The sequence below is a fragment of the Salmo salar genome, chromosome ssa26 (genome assembly GCF_905237065.1).
Source record: "Salmo salar chromosome ssa26, Ssal_v3.1, whole genome shotgun sequence".
Taxonomy (NCBI): domain Eukaryota; kingdom Metazoa; phylum Chordata; class Actinopteri; order Salmoniformes; family Salmonidae; genus Salmo; species Salmo salar.
Window position 1 is genome coordinate 22,990,001 of NC_059467.1, and position 16,157 is coordinate 23,006,157.

The 16,157-nt window shown below is 48.6% G+C and overlaps 1 protein-coding gene across 1 annotated transcript in view; it reads right to left on the reverse strand.

The window, feature by feature from the left end:
* The window catches only part of LOC106587358 (genetic suppressor element 1), a 389,317-nt gene that overhangs the window by 264,709 nt on the left and 108,451 nt on the right, over positions 1-16,157 (reverse strand). The window contains exon 2 of the mRNA XM_045708804.1: positions 10,464-10,626. Coding sequence (XP_045564760.1) covers positions 10,464-10,626 — 163 coding nt within the window. The remainder of the gene's footprint in view (positions 1-10,463; positions 10,627-16,157) is intronic.

Consider the following 16,157-nt stretch of genomic DNA (forward strand, 5'->3'; position numbering starts at 1 on the left):
ACCCTGACACAATACACAACATCACACACACCCTGACACAATACACACCATCACACACACCCTGACACAATACACACATCACACACACCCTGAAACAATACACAACATCACACACACCCTGACACAATACACAACATCACACACACCCTGACACAATACACACATCACACACACCCTGAAACAATACACAACATCACACACACACCCTGACACAATACACAACATCACACACACCCTGACACAATACACAACATCACACACACCCTGACACAATACACAACATCACACACACCCTGACACAATACACAACATCACACACCCTGACACAATACACAACATCACACACACCCTGACACAATACACAACATCACACACACCCTGACACAATACACAACATCACACACACCCTGACACAATACGCAACATCACACACACCCTGACACGATACACAACATCACACACACCCTGACACAATACACAACATCACACACACCCTGAAACAATACACACATCACACACACCCTGACACAATACACAACATCACACACACCCTGACACAATACACAACATCACACACACCCTGACACAATACACAACATCACACACACACCCTGACACAATACACAACATCACACACACCCTGAAACAATACACACAACACACACACCCTGAAACAATACACAACATCACACACACCCTGAAACAATACACAACATCACACACACCCTGAAACAATACACAACATCACACACACCCTGACACAATACACACATCACACACACCCTGAAACAATACACAACATCACACACACACCCTGACACAATACACAACATCACACACACCCTGACACCATACACAACATCACACACACCCTGACACAATACACAACATCACACACACCCTGAAACAATACACAACATCACACACCCTGACACAATACACACCATCACACACACCCTGAAACAATACACAACATCACACACACCCTGACACAATACACAACATCACACACACCCTGACACAATACACACATCACATCACACACCCTGACACAATACACAACATCACACACACCCTGACACAATACACAACATCACACACACCCTGACACAATACACAACATCACACACACCCTGACACAATACACAACATCACACACACCCTGACACAATACACAACATCACACACCCTGACACAATACACACCATCACACACACCCTGAAACAATACACAACATCACACACCCTGACATGATACACACCATCACACACACCCTGAAACAATACACAACATCACACACACCCTGACACAATACACAACATCACACACACCCTGACACAATACGCAACATCACACACCCTGACACAATACACAACATCACACACACCCTGACACAATACACAACATCACACACACCCTGACACAATACACACCATCACACACACCCTGAAACAATACACAACATCACACACCCTGACACAATACACAACATCACACACACCCTGACACAATACACAACATCACACACACTCTGACACAATACACAACATCACACACCCTGACACAATACACACCATCACACACACCCTGAAACAATACACAACATCACACACACCCTGACACAACACACACCATCACACACACCCTGAAACAATACACAACATCACACACCCTGACACAATACACAACATCACACACAGAAAGAGAAACACCCTGTGTAGATGTAATAACAGCAGCATGTGGTAAAATAAGTCTGTCTCTGTAAAGTGGTTTCCTTTGTCAAGTCACAGCCAACAGACAAACGCTGCTACCCTCTTTTTCTAGTCTCTGTATGTCCTCCCCACCTCTATTTTCAATCTCTCTCACTTTCTCTCCTTCCTCAGTTCTCAAATGGTGTTCAGTAGTAGTGTGGGGGCACTGTGATGGTGTGAGTGTACGCGTGTGGAGGGTCATGTTTCACACACTGGGGATCAGCAGGATGAAATAGGTCGTGTCTTGTCCAATGTGAGCGGCGGTGACACGCGTGACGGAGAACCCGCTCAAACAGCCGGTTCTCCTATTAGAGCAGAGGGAGGGAGGTGGGGATGCTGCGGCAGGGTGGAGCGTTGATGGAGAAGCCGCTCAAACAGCCGGTTCTTCTCTTAGAGCAGAGGGAGGGAGGTGGGGATGCTGCGGCAGGGTGGAGCGTTGATGCAGAAGCACACATGTATAGTGTGTTTGTCAAGGTCTCTGGATGTTTACTACTTTCCAACACAGCCTCAGCGTCAAAATGACCTGCTATCCAAACGTCTCCCCCTCTCTCCCTCTATAAACCTGTATCTCACCCTATCTCCCCTATCTCTCCCTCTATAAACCTGTATCTCACCCTCTCTCCCTCTATAAACCTGTATCTTACCCTCTCTCCCTCTATAAACCTGTATCTCACCCTCTCCCCTATCTCTCCCTCTATAAACCTGTATCTCACCCTCTCTCCCTCTATAAACCTGTATCTCACCCTCTCTCCCTCTATAAACCTGTATCTCACCCTATCTCCCCTATCTCTCCCTCTATAAACCTGTATCTCACCCTCTCTCCCTCTATAAACCTGTATCTCACCCTCTCTCCCTCTATAAACCTGTATCTCACCCTCTCTCCCTTAATAAACCTGTATCTCACCCTCTCCCCTATCTCAGTCTCTACAAACCTGTATCTCACCCTCTCTCCCTCTACAAACCTGTATCTCCCCCTATCTCAGTCTCTATAAACCTATATCTCACCCTCTCCCCTATCTCAGTCTCTATAAACCTGTATCTCACCCTCTCCCCTATCTCAGTCTCTACAAACCTGTATCTCCCCTTATCTCCCCTATCTCAGTCTCTACAAACCTATATCTCACCCTCTCCCCTATCTCAGTCTCTACAAACCTGTATCTCCCCTTATCTCCCCTATCTCAGTCTCTACAAACCTGTATCTCCCCCTATCTCAGTCTCTATAAACCTATATCTCACCCTCTCCCCTATCTCAGTCTCTATAAACCTGTATCTCACCCTCTCCCCTATCTCAGTCTCTACAAACCTGTATCTCCCCTTATCTCCCCTATCTCAGTCTCTACAAACCTGTATCTCACCCTCTCCCCTATCTCAGTCTCTACAAACCTGTATCTCCCCTTATCTCCCCTATCTCAGTCTCTACAAACCTATATCTCACCCTCTCCCCCTATCTCAGTCTCTACAAACCTGTATCTCACCCTCTCCCCCTATCTCAGTCTCTACAAACCTGTATCTCCCCTATCTCAGTCTCTATAAACCTATATCTCACCCTCTCCCCTATCTCAGTCTCTACAAACCTGTATCTCCCCCTATCTCCCCTATCTCAGTCTCTATAAACCTGTATCTCCCCCTATCTCCCCTATCTCAGTCTCTATAAACCTGTATCTCCCCCTATCTCCCCTATCACAGTCTCTATAAACCTGTATCTCCCCCTATCTCCCCTATCTCAGTCTCTATAAACCTGTATCTCCCCCTATCTCAGTCTCTATAAACCTGTGTCTCACCCTCTCTCCCCCATCTCAGTCTCTATAAACCTGTATCTCACCCTCTCTCCCCCTATCTCAGTCTCTACAAATCTGTGTCTCACCCTCTCTCAGTCTCTATAAACCTGTCTCACCCTCTCTCACCCTCTCTCAGTCTCTATAAACCTGTGTCTCACCCTCTCTCCCCATCTCAGTCTCAATAAACCTGTATCTCACCCTCTCTCCCCCTATCTCAGTCTCTACAAATCTGTCTCACCCTCTCTCAGTCTCTATAAACCTGTCTCACCCTCTCTCAGTCTCTATAAACCTGTCTCACCCTCTCTCAGTCTCTATAAACCTGTCTCACCCTCTCTCAGTCTCTATAAACCTGTCTCACCCTCTCTCAGTCTCTATAAACCTGTGTCTCACCCTCTCTCAGTCTCTATAAACCTGTATCTCTCCCTATCTCCCCTATCTCAGTCTCTATAAACCTGTATCTCCCCTATCTCAGTCTCTATAAACCTGTATCTCCCCCTATCTCCCCTATCACAGTCTCTATAAACCTGTATCTCCCCCTATCTCCCCTATCTCAGTCTCTATAAACCTGTATCTCCCCCTATCTCAGTCTCTATAAACCTGTGTCTCACCCTCTCTCCCCCATCTCAGTCTCTATAAACCTGTATCTCACCCTCTCTCCCCCTATCTCAGTCTCTACAAATCTGTGTCTCACCCTCTCTCAGTCTCTATAAACCTGTCTCACCCTCTCTCACCCTCTCTCAGTCTCTATAAACCTGTGTCTCACCCTCTCTCCCCATCTCAGTCTCAATAAACCTGTATCTCACCCTCTCTCCCCCTATCTCAGTCTCTACAAATCTGTCTCACCCTCTCTCAGTCTCTATAAACCTGTCTCACCCTCTCTCAGTCTCTATAAACCTGTCTCACCCTCTCTCAGTCTCTATAAACCTGTCTCACCCTCTCTCAGTCTCTATAAACCTGTCTCACCCTCTCTCAGTCTCTATAAACCTGTGTCTCACCATGTCTCGCTGCCTACTTTTCATTTTCTAATTCCACAATCAGTCTCTTGCTGGAGGCTGGATGGGATAATCATTTACATACAGTTTGTTTTGCAAATGTCCAGGGGAATCTCTCTCTCTCTGTATCTCTCTGTATCTCTGTCCCAGCACTGTTCACTACTACTGCTGTAATGCACACTGACACACCCAAAACAAGCATGCTCTGTCCAAGAGCCTGTCACTACTCATGAGCGTGCATGTGTGTCCGGGAAGCGTCAGTGTGTATCTGTGCATGTGTGCGTGTGTGTGTGTGTGTGTGTGTGTGTGTGTGTGTGTGTGTGTGTGTGTGTGTGCGTGCGTGCGTGCGTGCGTGTGTGTCAGGGTCTTTAATATGTTGATGATTCTGTGTCAGGACACACTCTGACAGGACACACACGTCAGATCTACACATTAAGCGCTGTCATCCCACTGAAACAGGAGTTTTTTAATTGGGCCTGTTCCTGAAATACTCAATACACAATCTGAAAGGGATGGCCCGTCAGTTTGACCAATCACTGAGAGTTATTGTTAAATTCCTGGTGCTATTCATCGAGTATTCCCATGTGTTTCTGCTGGGGGCAGAGAGGAAACACTGTCAACATGCATTATCACTAATCATCATCACACTGACGGGAACGGCATCACAGAGACTAGGACAGGAAGAGAGGCCTCACACACACACACACACACACACACACACACACACACACACACAGCTGAAAACAATTCCCATAGTGATGTATCTGAATGTGCCTAAATGTGTCTTATTGTGGTTTTTCAGAATGATGTGTGGTACGTTAGCGAGGGGGTTATGCAAAGGTCAGGCTAAGGTTAGAGATCATATCCTACTTTGTTAAACATGAGGACAACACATAATTCACCCCAGAACATGGAAACCATAGAATGTCGTGGAAATAACTTCTTGAAGGTTTATAAAGATTTATATTAGATAGACCTGTACTTTATACCTATCTCCTTATGAGGGAGTTTACTAATCTAGGTAGACTGGAGAGAAGAGAGGGAGAGAGTTACAGAGGAAGAGAAGAGAGGGAGAGAGATACAGAGGAAGAGAAGAGAGGGAGAGAGTTACAGAGGAAGAGAGGAGAGGGAGAGAGTTACAGAGGAAGAGAAGAGAGGGAGAGAGTTACAGGGGAAGAGAAGAGAGGGAGAGAGATACCGAGGAAGAGAAGAGAGGGAGAGTTACAGAGGAAGAGAAGAGAGGGAGAGAGTTACCGAGGAAGAGAAGAGAGGGAGAGAGTTACAGAGGAAGAGAAGAGAGGGAGAGAGTTACAGGGGAAGAGAAGAGAGGGAGAGAGTTACAGAGGAAGAGAAGAGAGGGAGAGAGTTACAGGGGAAGAGAAGAGAGGGAGAGAGATACCGAGGAAGAGAAGAGAGGGAGAGTTACAGAGGAAGAGAAGAGAGGGAGAGAGTTACAGGGGAAGAGAAGAGAGGGAGAGAGATACCGAGGAAGAGAAGAGAGGGAGAGAGATACAGAGGAAGAGAAGAGAGGGAGAGAGATACCGAGGAAGAGAAGAGAGGGAGAGAGTTACAGAGGAAGAGAAGAGAGGGAGAGAGTTACAGGGGAAGAGAAGAGAGGGAGAGAGATACCGAGGAAGAGAAGAGAGGGAGAGAGTTACAGAGGAAGAGAAGAGATGGAGAGAGATACAGAGGAAGAGAAGAGAGGAGATACAGAGGAAGAGAAGAGAGGGAGAGAGTTACAGAGGAAGAAAAGAGAGGGAGAGAGATACAGAGGAAGAGAAGAGAGGGAGAGAGTTACAGGGGAAGAGAAGAGAGGGAGAGAGATACAGAGGAAGAGAAGAGAGGGAGAGAGTTACAGAGGAAGAAAAGAGAGGGAGAGAGATACAGAGGAAGAGAAGAGAGGGAGAGAGTTACAGAGGAAGAGAAGAGGGAGAGAGTTACAGAGGAAGAGAAGAGAGGGTGAGAGTTACTGAGGAAGAGAAGAGAGGGAGAGTTACAGGGGAAGAGAAGAGAGGGAGAGAGATACAGGGGAAGAGAAGAGAGGGAGAGAGTTACAGAGGAAGAAAAGAGAGGGAGAGAGTTACAGAGGAAGAGAAGAGAGGGAGAGAGTGAGAATGAAGGACGAGGCGGGGAGGATGGAGAATATGTGAGGGAAGTGGTGAAAGAGCGATGCAATGGGAGAAACAAGCCTCTGGGTGTGTGTGTGTGTGTGTGTGTGTGTGTGTGTGTGTGTGTGTGTGTGTGTGTGTGTGTGTGTGTGTGTGTGTGTGTGTGTGTGTGTGTGTGTCTGTGCCCTGGAGGAGGCCATCAGAGAGCTCAGTCTCAGAGCTCAGTGCGTTTATGTGGAAAGTGCTCCTGTCTCCTCACATCAATGTGCACAGCCTCCACCCTTTCACAGTGTATCTCTCCCTCTCTCTCTTCCCCCTTTAGTTATCACTCTCTCTTTTCCTCCTTACATATCTCCTTTTCTTTTCTCTCAGTCTCCATCTCACCGTTGTCTCACTCTCCCTCACCTCTTCCTCTGAAGTCCCGCTTTCTTTAGTCATTCCTTTTCCCTCTCTCGTTCTACCTCAATCCTCCTCTTTATCCCTCTCTTCTCTTGCTGTGTATGTTTAGCGATGAGGCCTCTCCTGTCGTTTAACTCATGCCTCTCTCCGTCAGTGTGTATGCCCCCCCCCCACACACACACACACCTTTTAACCTGACCCTGACAGCAGATAGGGACAGAATACAGCAACCAGTCAAACAAAGTTGCTATAGATAGGGTCCCAGAGTGAGGTATATTACTGGAAACTTTCTACGTTTACCAGTAAACTTTCAGAATGTTGGTATATTTCAGGGTTTTATGTAATTTATCACAATACATCGAGTGGCCCTTTTGGGTACTTCAGATTATCACAGGTGTCTGTAATTATCTCTGGCCCTCTGTGTGGCCTTATCACATGGAAAATAAATGAACTAATCAAATAAAATAATAAAAAATATATATACTGTGTATGACCGAGCTGTAAAACAATCCTTATTACAAACCATCAACTCAGTGAATATTGGTGTTTAATATGAGGGTTTCAGCATGAAACGTCCCTTATATGTTCTGACACACTTCTATTTATTTGACAATGTCAATATGTATTTGTTGTCCATTTTTTGGCGTCAAACTGGTGGCAGTTGTGAAAAAAGTAGTTGGAATAGATACTGAATAGATACTGAATAGATACTGAATAGATACTGAATAGATCCTGCTTCACTAGGTTCAGTCAAACTTAGCAGAGGCATGAACGTCAGAACATACACTGGCAGAAACTCCCTCTTACTTTAAAACCCACACAACTGAAACACATGAAAGGAACTTCTGCTGAAATAATTTTCATGACTAGAAAGCAGCTATGAGGAAGTACACACCACATCCCACGATGCTGTTGGGAGTGACACAATGCCAGGAAAGCCATCCATGCATAGCTTCACAGTACGGCAGATAACCTTAACAGTAGTAAAATACCACACAACAGGATAAACAATGGATGAACCAGACAATGTGTATCAGGTAAGCGTTGCAAATGTAAAGAAAGAGACAGAAGGAGAAGAGAGAGAGGAGAGAGTATAGAGAGGAGGAGAAAGGTAGAGAGAGGAGGAGAGAGTATAGAGAGGAGGAGAAAGGTAGAGAGAGGAGGAGAGAGTATAGAGAGGAGGAGAAAGGTAGAGAGAGGAGGAGAGAGTAGAGAGAGGAGGAGAAAGGTAGAGAGAGGAGGAAAGAGTAGAGAGAGGAGGAGAAAGGTAGAGAGAGGAGGAAAGAGTAGAGAGAGGAGGAGAAAGGTAGAGAGAGGAGGAAAGAGTAGAGAGAGGAGGAGAAAGGTAGAGAGAGGAGGAGAGAGTAGAGAGAGGAGGAGAAAGGTAGAGAGAGGAGGAGAAAGGTAGAGAGAGGAGGAGAAAGGTAGAGAGAGGAGGAGAAAGGTAGAGAGAGGAGAAAGGTGGAGAGAGGAGGAGAGAGTAGAGAGAGGAGGAGAAAGGTAGAGAGAGGAGGAGAAAGGTAGAGAGAGGAGGAGAAAGGTGGAGAGAGGAGGAGGAGAAAGGTAGAGAGATGAGGAGAAAGGTAGAGAGGGGAGGAGAAAGGTAGAGAGAGGAGGAAAGAGTAGAGAGAGGAGGAGACAGGTAGAGAGAGGAGGAGAAAGGTAGAGAGAGGAGGAGAAAGGTAGAGAGAGGAGGAGAAAGGTAGAGAGAGGAGGAGAAAGTAGAGAGAGGAGGAGAAAGGTAGAGAGAGGAGGAGAAAGGTAGAGAGAGGAGGAGAAAGGTAGAGAGAGGAGGAGAAAGGTAGAGAGAGGAGGAAAGAGTAGAGAGAGGAGGAGAAAGGTAGAGAGAGGAGGAGAAAGGTAGAGAGAGGAGGAGAAAGGTAGAGAGAGGAGGAGAAAGGTGGAGAGAGGAGGAGAAAGGTAGAGAGAGGAGGAAAGAGTAGAGAGAGGAGGAAAGAGTAGAGAGAGGAGGAAAGAGTAGAGAGAGGAGGAAAAAGGTAGAGAGAGGAGGAGAAAGGTAGAGAGAGGAGGAGAAAGGTAGAGAGAGGAGGAGAAAGAGAGAGGAGGAGGAGAAAGGTAGAGAGATGAGGAGAAAGGTAGAGAGAGGAGGAGAAAGGTAGAGAGAGGAGGAGAGAGTAGAGAGAGGAGGAAAGAGTAGAGAGAGGAGGAAAGAGTAGAGGGAGGAGGAAAAGGTAGAGAGAGGAGGAGAAAGGTAGAGAGAGGAGGAGAAAGGTAGAGAGAGGAGGAAAGAGTAGAGAGAGGAGGAGAAAGGTAGAGAGAGGAGGAGAAAGGTAGAGAGAGGAGGAGAAAGGTAGAGAGAGGAGGAGAAAGGTAGAGAGAGGAGGAGAAAGGTAGAGAAAGGTAGAGAGAGGAGGAGAAAGGTAGAGAGAGGAGGAGAAAGGTGGAGAGAGGAGGAAAGAGTAGAGAGAGGAGGAAAGAGTAGAGAGAGGAGGAAAAAGGTAGAGAGAGGAGGAGAAAGGTAGAGAGAGGAGGAGAAAGGTGGAGAGAGGAGGAGGAGAAAGGTAGAGAGATGAGGAGAAAGGTAGAGAGAGGAGGAGAAAGGTAGAGAGAGGAGGAAAGAGTAGAGAGAGGAGGAAAGAGTAGAGAGAGGAGGAAAAAGGTAGAGAGAGGAGGAGAAAGGTAGAGAGAGGAGGAGAAAGGTGGAGAGAGGAGGAGGAGAAAGGTAGAGAGATGAGGAGAAAGGTAGAGAGAGGAGGAGAAAGGTAGAGAGAGGAGGAAAAAGGTAGAGAGAGGAGGAGAAAGGTAGAGAGAGGAGGAGAGAGTAGAGAGAGGAGGAGAAAGGTAGAGAGAGGAGGAGAAAGGTAGAGAGAGGAGGAAAGAGTAGAGAGAGGAGGAAAAAGGTAGAGAGAGGAGGAGAAAGGTAGAGAGAGGAGGAGAAAGGTAGAGAGAGGAGGAGAAAGGTAGAGAGAGGAGGAGAAAGGTGGAGAGAGGAGGAGGAGAAAGGTAGAGAGATGAGGAGAAAGGTAGAGAGAGGAGGAGAAAGGTAGAGAGAGGAGGAGAAAGGTGGAGAGAGGAGGAGGAGAAAGGTAGAGAGAGGAGGAGAAAGGTAGAGAGAGGAGGAAAAAGGTAGAGAGAGGAGGAGAGAGTAGAGAGAGGAGGAGACAGGTAGAGAGAGGAGGAGAGAGTAGAGAGAGGAGGAGACAGGTAGAGAGAGGAGGAGAGAGTAGAGAGAGGAGGAGAAAGGTAGAGAGAGGAGGAGAAAGGTAGAGAGAGGAGGAGAAAGGTAGGTCGGGGTAGAAGAAATAATGTAAGAGAGCAAATAAAAGACAATGGAAGAATTTGTGCAGCACAAAAAACCTAGGAGTGAGAGATAATTCATTCTAACCCACACACAATAGAATGTTTTGTTGGGGACAGAGGGCAGGAGCAGGGTTTGGAGGTCAGGGGTCAGAGGTTAGAAGTCAAGGTACTTACTGGAAGGTGGGCGGTCTCCTCTCTCTGGCTCCAGGGTGGGGGGTAGAGAAGGGGTGTGGCCAACCCCAGGTTCCGTTGATTGTGATTCGCTCACTGCTGATGTATGTATGGCAGAATCCGCCTCCTTGCTGACTCTGGCCACGCCCTCAATCACACTGGATGTCTGGAAGAGACAAAGATGATGACGTCAATCAACCATTTAATAGGAAAACATGCAAATGAATCCCTTTCATCACCTCTGGCATCAACATAATGTACCTGGCATGTCTGAATACAGCTTATATCTAAATATACAAGAGGAAGAGGTTTCCACAGCACATGGCATATCTACGTCACAGTCACCAAACATTACAGACAGTTTTAACTAAGTTTGTCCCAGTTTCAGACAGCTCAGCAACTCAAAGCCATCGGGTAGTGCCATTAACTACTCAAGTGCCTTGTCTCCCAGTGTGTGTGTGTGTGTGTGTGTGTGTGTGTGTGTGTGTGTGTGTGTGTGTGTGTGTGTGTGTGTGTGTGTGTGTGTGTGTGTGTGTGTGTGTGTGTGTGTGTGTGTGTGTGTGTGCGTGTGTGTGTGTCTATAATATAATGCCATTAACAACTAAGGTGCCTTGTCTTCCGGGGGACCGTTTTTAACAGCTGTCACAGCTTTGATATAAACGGCTATAAAAAGCCAACTAGGGGCTACCCAGCAGTAGGTATTAAAGACACGTCCCTTACTGAAGTGACAGAGCCTTGACAGAGACAGAGACAGAAGGAGAGAGAGAGGGAGAAAGAGACAGCTCAGGTCTCTTTAGATGCGCTTCACACTGCTCCTCTCCTCTTCCGAAACGGAGCGAGGGACGAGCATTCAAGCAAGAGCAGAAGGGCTGACCATGAAAAGAAGAGGGAAGAACAGAGGGAAGCTGTCAGAGGAGGAGGAGGAGGAGAAGAGGAGGAGAGGAAAGGTGGGTAGAGGACTTAAAAGAGGCTGTGATGGCTCCTTCCATTGACAAGGGGAAGAGACAGGCGGCGACGGCAACACACGTCTCCAGACAAAAACACAGAGCTGGTCACAGGGCCTTATGAAATAAACATAGCTCTCAGCTGGAGACAGAGAGACAGGGAGACAGACAGAGAGACGGGGAGACAGACAGGGAGATGGAGCAGAGAGACAGGGAGACAGACAGAGACAGGGAGACAGACTGAGAGATAGGCAGGGAGATGGAGCAGAGAGACAGGGAGACAGACAGAGACAGGGAGACAGACTGAGAGATATACAGGGAGATGGAGCAGAGAGACAGGGAGACAGACAGAGAGACGGGGAGACAGACAGGGAGATGGAGCAGAGAGACAGGGAGACAGAGAGAGATAGGGAGACAGACAGAGATAGACAGGGAGATGGAGCAGAGAGACAGGGAGACAGACAGAGAGACAGGGAGACAGACAGAGATATACAGGGAGATGGAGCAGAGAGACAGGGAGACAGACAGAGAGACAGGGAGACAGACTGAGAGATAGACAGGGAGATGGAGCAGAGAGACAGGGAGACAGAGAGAGATAGGGAGACAGACAGAGATAGACAGGGAGATGGAGCAGAGAGACAGGGAGACAGACAGAGAGACAGGGAGACAGACTGAGAGATATACAGGGAGATGGAGCAGAGAGACAGGGAGACAGACAGAGAGACAGGGAGACAGACTGAGAGATAGACAGGGAGATGGAGCAGAGAGACAGGGAGACAGACAGAGAGACAGGGAGACAGACTGAGAGATAGACAGGGAGATGGAGCAGAGAGACAGGGAGACAGAGAGAGATAGGGAGACAGACAGAGATAGACAGGGAGATGGAGCAGAGAGACAGGGAGACAGACAGAGAGACAGGGAGACAGACAGAGAGATAGACAGGGAGATGGAGCAGAGAGACAGGGAGACAGACAGAGAGACAGGGAGATGGAGCAGAGAGACAGGGAGACAGACAGAGAGACAGGGAGACAGACAGGGAGATGGAGCAGAAAGACAGGGAGACAGACAGAGAGACAGGTAGACAGACAGGGAGATGGACAGAGAGACAGGGAGACAGACAGAGAGACAGGGAGACAGACAGGGAGATATACAGAGAGACAGGGAGACAGACAGAGAGACATGGAGACAGACAGACAGACAGACAGACAGACAGACAGACAGACAGACAGACAGACAGACAGACAGACAGACAGACAGACAGACAGACAGACAGACAGACAGGGAGACAGAGAGACAGAGAGACAGACAGGGAGATGGAGCAGAGAGACAGGGAGACAGACAGAGACAGACAGTGAGACAGGGAGATGGAGCAGAGAGACAGACAGGCAGAGAGAGACAGAGAGACAGACAGGGAGATGGAGCAGAGAGACAGACAGAGAGACAGACAGACAGAGAGAGACACAGAGAGACAGGGAGACAGACAGGGAGATGGAGCAGAAAGACAGACAGAGAGAGAGAGACAGAGACAGGGAGACAGACAGGGAGATGGAGCAGATAGACAGAAAGACAGAGAGACAGACAGAGAGAGAGCGACAGGGAGACAGACAGGGAGATGGAGCAGAAAGACAGACAGAGAGAGAGACAGAGACAGGGAGACAGATAGGGAGATGGAGCAGAGAGACAGACAGACAGACAGACAGACAGACAGACAGACAGACAGACAGACAGACAGACAGACAGACAGACAGACAGAGAGTGAGACAGAGAGACAGAGAGACAGAGAGACAGGGAAACAGACAGGGAGATGGAGTAGGGAGACAGACAGGGATATGGAGTAGGGAGATGGAGCAGGGAGACAGACAGGTAGACAGACAGGGAGATGGAGCAGGGAGACAGACAGGTAGACAGACAGGGAGATGGAGCAGGGAGACAGACAGACAGACGGACGGATGGACGGACGGACGGACGGACGGACGGACAGACAGACAGACAGACAGACAGACAGACAGACAGACAGACAGACAGACAGACAGACAGACAGACAGACAGACAGACAGACAGACAGACAGACAGACAGACAGACAGACAGACGAGACAGGGAAACAGACAGGGAGATGGAGTATGGAGACAGACAGGGAGATGGAGCAGGGTAAGGTCCTACAGACTGACGAGGCTCTATTAAACACACACTTCTCACATAAAAATACTAAAAATACATAAGTCACTCTACTAATGACTTCTCTTGAGGAGCCAGGGAGGTACTGTAGTCGTGTGTGTGGTAAGGACTTCTCTTGAAGAGCCAGGGAGGTACTGTAGTCGTGTGTGTGGTAAGGACTTATTTTGAGGAGGACAAACCCACAGTAGCTTTCCCAGTGTTTATGCTGCAGTACAGGAACGCACACACACACACACACACACACACACACACACACACACACACACACACACACACACACACACACACACACACACACACACACACACACACACACACACACACACACACACACACACACACACACACACAAATAAACACAAAGTTACACAGACAAAAAATAAAACATCTTGGCTGTGTGCCCAAACTAAAAGCACCTGCTGCTCTTAGCTAATTGTTTGTTTGGAAGTTCCCTTTTCAACCCCCCTCCACACACACACACCTCACCTCCTTCCCACTCCTCACTCCCCCCACACACACACCTCACCTCTATCTCCTTCCCACTCCTCACCCCCCCCCACACACACCTCACCTCTATCTCCTTCCCACTCCTCACCCCCCCACACACACCTCACCTCACCTCTATCTCCTTCCCACTCCTCACCCCCCCCACACACACCTCACCTCTATCTCCTTCCCACTCCTCACCCCCCCCACACACACCTCACCTCACCTCTATCTCCTTCCCACTCCTCACCCCCCCCACACACACCTCACCTCACCTCTATCTCCTTCCCACTCCTCACCCCCCCACACACACCTCACCTCACCTCTATCTCCTTCCCACTCCTCACCCCCCCACACACACCTCACCTCACCTCTATCTCCTTCCCACTCCTCACTCCCCCCCCACACACACCTCACCTCACCTCTATCTCCTTCCCACTCCTCACTCCCCCCCCACACACCTCACCTCACCTCTATCTCCTTCCCACTCCTCACCCCCCACACACACCTCACCTCTATCTCCTTCCCACTCCTCACCCCCCCACACACACCTCACCTCACCTCTATCTCCTTCCCACTCCTCACCCCCCACACACCCCTCACCTCTATCTCCTTCCCACTCCTCACCCCCCCCACACACACCTCACCTCTATCTCCTTCCCACTCCTCACCCCCCACACACACCTCACCTCTATCTCCTTCCCACTCCTCACCCCCCACACCTCACCTCACCTCTATCTCCTTCCCACTCCTCACCCCCCCCACACACACCTCACCTCTATCTCCTTCCCACTCCTCACCCCCCACACACACCTCACCTCTATCTCCTTCCCACTCCTCACCCCCACACACCCCTCACCTCTATCTCCTTCCCACTCCTCACCCCCCCCACACACACCTCACCTCACCTCTATCTCCTTCCCACTCCTCACCCCAGCCCACACACCCCTCACCTCTATCTCCTTCCCACTCCTCACCCCCCCCACACACACCTCACCTCACCTCTATCTCCTTCCCACTCCTCACCCCAGCCCACCTGCCCCCTCTTCAAGCCTGTGCAGCAGCCTCAACGTAAAGGGCAGTTTAAAGTCATTTAAACAGACCTCACCCCTAATCTGTTTCCTTATTCACAGTAACAATACAGTCCACATCACCCTCCTATACATTCTGAAGCTGCAGTGGGGAGACTAGATCACACAAACCTTTCTGGAAGAAAGCGAGAGAGAGAGAGAGAGAGAGTGTGTGTGTGTGTGTGTGTGTGTGTGTGTGTGTGTGTGTGTGTGTGTGTGTGTGCGTGTGTGTGTGTGTGTAATGAAGTCAGGATGACCCTCTGCCTACAGAATCCAGCAATATACTGTAATAACATGTTATTTGCTTCTGTTCTATTTTCTGTACTGTCTATGCCAGCGTCCACACAATGCTTGGAGCGCCTACACTCCTGTCTCACTGGGCAATGTGTGTGCGTTGAAATACTATCAGGTAAATAGTCATGTCTGAGTCTAGGGATCATCTTCTCCCATACAGACACACACACACACACACACACACACACACACACACACACACACACACACACACACACACACACACACACACACACACACACACACACACACACACACACACACACACACACACACACACACACACACACACACACAGCCAGAGTCCTAACCCCTGAGTCTTCTCTCTCTCTCCTGAGTCTAAAAGTCTGTTTAAAGAGCTCATTTAACACTTCTCCTCTCGTTCCCTCTCTTGTTCCCTCTCTCCTTCCCTCTCTTGTTCCCTCTCTCCTTCCCTCTCTTGTTCCCTCTCTCCTTTCCTCTCTTGTTTCCTCTCTCCTTCCCTCTCTTGTTCCCTCTCTCATTCCCTCTCTTATTCCCTCTCTCCTTCCCTCTCTTGTTCCCTCTCTTGTTCCCTCTCTCCTTCCCTCTCTTGTTCCCTCTCTCCTTCCCTCTCTTGTGTCCTCTCTCTCAGAACTTCAAAACAAGAGAGAGAGAGAACATGGTCAGGGTGTGTACTGTTTTCTCAGGTCACTGAACCCAGGCCTGTAGTATAGATCTCTTATTACTGTTTCCATCCTCTAGAATA